Source organism: Myxine glutinosa, chromosome 12 (assembly GCF_964187855.1).
Source record: "Myxine glutinosa chromosome 12, kmMyxGlut1.1, whole genome shotgun sequence".
NCBI classification, from domain to species: domain Eukaryota; kingdom Metazoa; phylum Chordata; class Myxini; order Myxiniformes; family Myxinidae; genus Myxine; species Myxine glutinosa.
Genome location: NC_136272.1, coordinates 35712864 through 35720363, shown reverse-complemented (window position 1 = coordinate 35720363; position 7500 = coordinate 35712864). Strand labels below are relative to the sequence as shown.

The 7500-nt window shown below is 42.4% G+C and overlaps 1 protein-coding gene across 4 annotated transcripts in view; it reads right to left on the bottom strand.

The window, feature by feature from the left end:
* Window positions 1–7500, bottom strand: part of HERC2 (HECT and RLD domain containing E3 ubiquitin protein ligase 2) — a 425948-nt gene that overhangs the window by 356520 nt on the left and 61928 nt on the right. For all 4 annotated transcript variants that reach the window (XM_078766738.1, XM_078766740.1, XM_068132745.2 and 1 more), the window contains exons 9-10: window positions 6151–6337; window positions 4823–4996 (exon numbers count right to left, since the gene is read on the bottom strand). In XM_078766738.1, coding sequence (XP_078622864.1) covers window positions 4823–4996; window positions 6151–6337 — 361 coding nt within the window. The remainder of the gene's footprint in view (window positions 1–4822; window positions 4997–6150; window positions 6338–7500) is intronic.

The window sequence follows — 7500 nt, the reverse complement described above, 5'->3', positions numbered from 1 at the left end:
CAGCGCTATACGGCAGAGATACTGTACTTGCACGGCAAGATAACCACGTGACCAGAACCCACCTGGTGGCATAAACTCAAAATAACCAACATGCGAAAACAAAAATGCAGCGCTATACGGCAGAGATACTGTACTTGCACGGCAAGATAACCACGTGACCGGAACCCACCTGGTGGCGTAAACTCAAAATAACCAACATGCGAAAACAAAAATGCAGCGCTATACGGCAGAGATACTGTACTTGCACGGCAAGATAACCACGTGACCGGAACCCACCTGGTGGCGTAAACTCAAAATAACCAACATGCGAAAACAAAAATGCAGCGCTATACGGCAGAGATACTGTACTTGCACGGCAAGATAACCACGTGACCGGGTGGCGAAAGCTCGTAACTCAGATCTCGGCTCGCATCTCAAAGCAATAAACCGCCCGAGCGACGGCTCGTATCTCGAAAAACTCGTAAGTTGGGGCACTCGTAAGTCAAGGTTCCACTGTATATATAAATATATATATATATATATATATATATATATATATATATATATATATATATATATATAGTCACGTGAAAAAGTAAGTACACCCCATGTAAAGTTTTGAATTTTTCAACATATTTCAACATACAGGTATTTGATTTTCATTTCAACAATATTGTTAGATAAAGGTGATATAATATAACAAATATCATGAAACATTTACATTTTGTAGTCCACTGTATAATTTAAATAAACATAAATGCAAATTTCACATGTGGAAAAAGTAAGTACACCCCTACATTTATCACTACTTCAAATACCTAAAATTTGAATCAGGTGCACCAGCTCAGGTGCAAATGATTAGAACATCGTTGGAGAGGATCTTGGAGGAACCTGCCTTATTTAAACCTCAGACATTTAGTTTGGTTTGCTCTTTGTTGTTGAAGTGTGTGGCATCACCATGCCTAGATCAAAAGAGCTGTCTGAGGCCTTCAGAAAGAAGGTTATAGATGCCTACGAGTCTGGGAAGGGATTTAAAAAGATCTCCAAACAATTTGAAATCAATCATTCGACTGTCCGGAAGATCATCTACAAGTGGAGAAGATTCCAAACAACTGCCAACTTGTTCAGGCCAGCTTGCCCCAGCAAGTGCAGCCCGAGAGCAGACCGAAAGATGCTGAAAGAAGTCTCTAAGAACCCCAGAATGTCATCACGGGACCTACAGGTAGCTCTTGCCACTGTTAATGTCAAAGTGCACGAGTCCACCATTAGAAAGAGGCTGAACAAATTTGATCTACATGGGAGGTGTGCCAGGAGGAAACCTTTCCTGTCCAGAAAGAACATCAGGGCAAGACTAAAGTTTGCCAATGAACACCGAGGCAAAGACCAGCACTTCTGGAACAATGTGCTCTGGACAGATGAGTCAAAGGTAGAGCTATTTGGCCACAGTACTAGAAGACATGTTTGGCGAAAACCAAACACAGCATTTGACCACAAGAACCTGATACCAACTGTAAAGCATGGTGGTGGAAATATTATGGTTTGGGACAGCTTTGCTGCATCAGGGCCTGGGCAGCTCACCATCATAGAATCCACTATGAATTCTTCATTGTACCAGAGGGTGCTTGAGGATAATGTGAGGCCATCTGTCAGAGAGTTGAAGCTCAACCGAAGGTGGACCTTGCAACATGACAATGACCCGAAACATACCAGTAAATCCACCAAGGAATGGCTGAAAAGAAAGAAATGGAGGGTTCTGGAATGGAAAAGTCAAAGCCCGGATCTAAATCCCATCGAGATGTTGTGGGGGGATTTGAAACGAGCTGTGCATGCAAGAAACCCCTCAAACATCGCACAGCTGAAAGAATTCTGCATGGAGGAGTGGGCAAAAATTTCTCCCAGTCGATGTCATAAGAAACGCCTACTTGAGGTTGTTTCTGCCAAAGGGGGCAATACCACCTGTTAGAGCCAAGGGTGTACTTACTTTTTCCACATGCGAAATTTGCATTTATGTTTATTTAAATTATACAATGGACTACAAAATGTAAATTTTTCATATTTGTTATATTATATCACCTTTATCTATCAATATTGTTGAAATGAAGATCAAATAGCTGTATGTTGAAATATGTTGAAAAAGTCAAAACTTTACATGGGGTGTACTTACTTTTTCACGTGAATGTATTGTTAGGGTTTTGAGAACCCTGCACTTTGTAAATTGTTGTAAATATACCCCTTTGTAAATAATTCTTTTTGTAAATACCTCTTCATTGTAAAGGTCAGAGGTCGTCCCCTAGTTAGTCCACATTGCAACACGTAGCGAATCATAAGCCCTTTTCATAGTTATTCCATTATTATGTGTTCCAGGTAAGGCTGTGTTTCCAATAGTTGACTCTACGTTGCATCAATCAAATAAGATAGGCCCCATTCGGTCCATTTGCTCTCCATCTCCCAATTGTGGTACGCGCCTCTGCCAGCCGCAGTCGCCTCAGCGCTCGCCCCAGACGCCATTGCCCATGTGCTCCATCTCGGAGAAGAAGGGGGGAGGAGCCGCCAGAGCATGGGCGTGGCACCTCATCGTCATCAAAGGTGGAGTCAGAAAGCCCTTAACCACCAATCAGCACCGCGGTGAGCCCACCAGTAGGCGTGTCAGCGGGGCCGGCGGCTTGATACGGCCAAGGCCAATAAAAGGGACTGCGAGGGACTACGTAGGCAGACGAGTGAGGAGAGGCAGCAGATTAGCTTCAGAGAGACGTGTAAGGAGGCTGGTGACCAAGGAGGAAGAACCAGCGCTGACGACCGGGTTTTCACCGCTGAACCAAGGGCGAGGGCGTGCACGCGGGACACCGACGTCGTGCCGCGATCCCCGGACCTCCCTGCCGCCAGTTCCGTGGACCGTCTGCCCTTCTCATCCTTCCCGCCATTCCTGCCTGAAATTCCCATTTGTGTACGTGAGTTTGTGCTGTTTGTTTTGTCCTGGGTATAAGTAAGACTGTTTAAGGATTTGCGCTGTGTCTTCTTCTTCTTCTGTATATTGCTTTCGTTCCTTCTCTTTCTTTGGTTTTGTATAGTTAATTAATAAATACCCGTCCCGCCTTATTCTTTTGGTTTAATTCTCGTCCGATCGCTTTAGTGATTTCCCAATTGAGTACCTGTGGCGCGATTTCGGCAGAACCGCTTATAATCGGGTTTAGTCCTTTGTTAACGGCCCGTGTCGCAGCTCGCTTCGCTCGGCGCAATCCATCTATTACGCTGCGGCCCGGGCGGGAGTATTTCCTCGCGTACTGGAAGGTGCTGGTACTCAGGTCATAGGAAGAATTGGCCTACTACCCTATCCAGCGCTGACCGGAAGTGGCGAGATAGTTCCAGGACCGATCGGACAGCCAGCTTAACAAGACAAGGGGATTAACTCCCCCCCCCCCCTTGCTAATGGGAGTGCCGTCCCCCGGATCCGTAACAGTATATATATATTGTTGCGGATTCGGGGGTCGGCGCTCCCCTTAACCAAGGGGGGGTTAATCCCCTTGTCTTTTAAGCTGGCCGTCCCCCAATCTTGGAAATTATAACGCTCCTTTCTGGTCGAGATTGGCCAGGGTGATTGGTCAATGGAGTCCCCAATACCTGAGTGCCAATCCGACTGCAAAGCAGGGAGATAACTCCCACTCGGACCGCGGACAAGATGGAAATTGCCGAGCGGTTTAGCAATCCCAAGCCCGAGCCATTAACAAAGGACTAAACCCGATCCTGAGCGGTTTCCCAAATCGTGCCTCAGGTACTCAATGGAGAGGTGTTCATTGCCTAGGTGTTCATTGGCAAACTTTAGTCTTGCCCTGATGTTCTTTCTGGACAGCAAAGGTTTCCTCCTGGCACACCTCCCATGTAGATCAAATTTGTGCAGCCTCTTTCTAATGGTAGACTCGTGCACTTTGACATCAACAGTGGCAAGAGCTACCTGAAGGTCCCGTGATGACATTCTGGGGTTCCTAGAGACTTCTTTCAGCATCTTGCGGTCTGCTCTCGGGCTGAACTTGCTGGGGCGGCCCGGCCTGAACAAGTTGGCAGTTGTTTGGAATCTTCTCCACTTGTAGATGATCTTCCGGACAGTCGAATGATTGATTTCAAATTGTTTGGAGATCTTTTTAAATCCCTTCCCAGACTCGTGGGCATCCATAACCTTCTTTCTGAAGGCCTCAGAGAGCTCTTTTGATCTAGGCATGGTGACGCCACACACTTCAACAACAAAGAGCAAACCAAACTAAATGTCTGAGGTTTAAATAAGACAGGTTCCTGCAAGATCCTCTCCAATGATGTTCTAATCATTTGCACCTGAGCTGGTGCACCTGATTCTAATTTTAGGTATTTGAAGTAGTGATAAATGTAGGGGTGTACTTACTTTTTCCACATGTGAAATTTGCATTTATGTTTATTTAAATTATACAATGGACTACAAAATGTAAATGTTTCATGATATTTGTTATATTATAATCACCTTTATCTATCAATATTGTTGAAATGAAGATCAAATAGCTGTATGTTGAAATATGTTGAAAAAATCAAAACTTCACATGGGGTGTACTTACTTTTTCACATGACTGTACACACGTACACATGTACATACACACACACACACATAATCAAAGTCTGTACACTCACAAACTTTCACTATGAAGAAAAAGGTCATTTGAACAAAAATCTCAGCCATTTAATTTATTTTCATCATCAAAGTCAAAAATGGCATTAAAAATAAAGAGCAAGACATTCATGAATAATAATACGATAACAAACACTGCAAAGGAGTATGTAAGTAAACAACAAAGTCGAAAGGAATATTTTAAAGAAAATGGACCTGGTGAGAAGAGACGGTGTTGCAAGGTGGAGGCAGGCAGGGGGCAGCGAGACGGTCTAGATGTGCCATAATGACAACAGCTGTCTGTTGCAAGTCAACCTCAATGACATTATCTTGGGGCAGCGTCATAAAGCGGAGGTAGCTCTCCGTGGGGCAAAGAGGGCTTGTGAGAACCTGGCAAGAATATGGTACAGCAAAGTATTACTGGGAATGATCAGTTTAAGTCCAGGTTACGTTCATGGAAAAAAAGGACAAACTGACACGACGTTAACTGATCAGCTATTTCCCATAAAAATAAAGCAAAATACAGGACATACATTACATTCCATTACTAAATTCCAGCACTCTAATACTCCAAATGTAAAGTCTAAATAAATCACAAATTATACAATTTAATCTGGCACTGGGTATGAGGAAGTACCGCAAGGAAGATGACGAAATAATTTAATGAGGAAGAAAATGACGAAATAGAGGAAAGTACCATCAGTACAATATATATTCACACACAAATAATAATTAGAAATCATCTCAAAATACAAAGCCCATACTCATCCACTTTGCACTCAAACTAAACTTGACAAAAACGGCAGTGAAAATAAATTGTTCATTTTATTCATTTGTGTTTTCCATATTCTCATAATAAAGGTTTGTTGAAGATTTGATGACAAAAGCTAAATTGGTAAAAATGTTAAAGCCTGCACAGATGCACTGAAGCTCAATTGTAAATAAAGAAACACGGAGGTGATTTTAAAAAAATAACTGGGCATCTCGTGCTTGATGCGCTGCGGCAGGGCTAATAAGAGCTATTTAAAGTCACTATGACTTTGCCCTTTCACAATTTGACCCAACTTTTAATTATTTTCTCCATAGTCCCACAATAAACCTTTGTTGAAAATTTGATGACAAAAGCTCAAATATGGGGGTCTCCCACTGCGCAGTCTCAAAGTATCCGTGTGTGTGGGGGGGAACAGGAGGGGGGGGGGAATTAGGGGCTGTATTCTTAAGGGTTGCTGCTGTCGTAAAAATAATAAAAATGATACCATTAGAAGCTTAATCGATTTACTTGGAAAAAAGATTTGTGTCTGTTTCATAAAGGTGGCTGTTTTAACAGCCCGTCTTTCCAAGATGGAAGAAGAAGAAGCTTAATGCAGTGGAATTACATCTTGAGACAAAAATGTTTCAAAATTATATTATAAAAGAAAAAATAGACACAAATGCATAAGCGGTTAAAGAGACTCAAGAAAACAAAATAACGAAAACCAGCAAGTTGCATGTAAAATATGAAAACACCAGTTTAGCTTCAAAATATTATTATAAGCGAGTCTTACATCATGATCATTGTCAACATCCTCAGTCTTGGGAAAATGGGAGTCAGAATTAGCCTGTATGGTCTGCAGCCTTCGAAGCAGTGGGACCAAGGGCGCTCTGGTACCCTCCGCTGAACGCTCATTATCAGCTTCACGGGTCCCACTCTCCCACAACTGGAGCAGTAGGAGCACAGCAGCCAGCATCTGGCTGTAGAACACATGCACACAAAAACACTAATAATTACATATAGCTCGTGACCGACAGTGAGCAGAAAGAGTCTGCACTGGCTGACTGCATTCGCGGATATATTCGTTTACGGAATCTTTCCGACTATTTTAGGATTTTTCTTGGGAGGTGAAAATGAAAGAAAACAAGCGTTACGCCTAGGTCCCCCGTTGGTGAAGTGATGCGAGTTGACAAAATGGAAGGCACAAGGGGGCCATCTTGGATTTTGACGTGGTGACCCAATTTTCAATAGCGCTCTTCCTTATGCCTAGATACATCCACACACCAGATTAGAAGTTGGCACTTCACTTATTTTTCAAGATATTCCGCTCACAAGGTTCAGACATACATGCGACAGCCATCTTGGATTTTGACGTGGCGACCCAATTTTCAATAGTGTTCTTCCTCATGCGTAGATACACCCACACACCAGATTAGAAGTTAGTAGTTCGTTTATTTTTAAAGATATTTCGCTCACAAGGTTCAGACATATATATGGTGGCGGCCATCTTGGATTTTGACGTGGCGACCCAATTTTCAATAGGCGTCTTCCATATGCCTAGTTGAACCCACACACCAAATTAGAATTCGGTCCTTCGCTTACGCACGCATGTCCGCACGGACAGAGGTGAAAACCATAGTCCCCCTTTCGCTCCGCGGTGCGACGGGGGACAAAAAAAACGTGGTTAGGAGAAAGTCTCACTGTTAAAACAATAAATCCTTGAATGGAAAGAAATGATATGTTTATTTCTAACAACAGAATTCGAAGAAAGTACACTTTAACATATAATCGTCATCAAATAAAGCACTTTTAACAATGTTTGCACATTTCAGAATCTGAGATCGATAATATTCTGTGTCCTAAATCGATATGTGTCGATAATTGTCTGAGATGTGTCGATAATATTCTGTGTCCGAAATCGATATGTGTCGATAATATTCTGAGATGTGTCGATAATATTCTGATCTTGTCAAAAGTCAAATGTCAAAAGTCGATCGATCAAAAGTTTTTCTGTCGATCTTGTCAAAAGTTTTAGAACACCTCAATTTTTCCAGTTTTTATTGAAATTTACGCAGTTTAATGTCTCAATGTACTCTGAAATTAAGCATAGAACAAATAAACAATTGCAGATAAAAAAGAAATC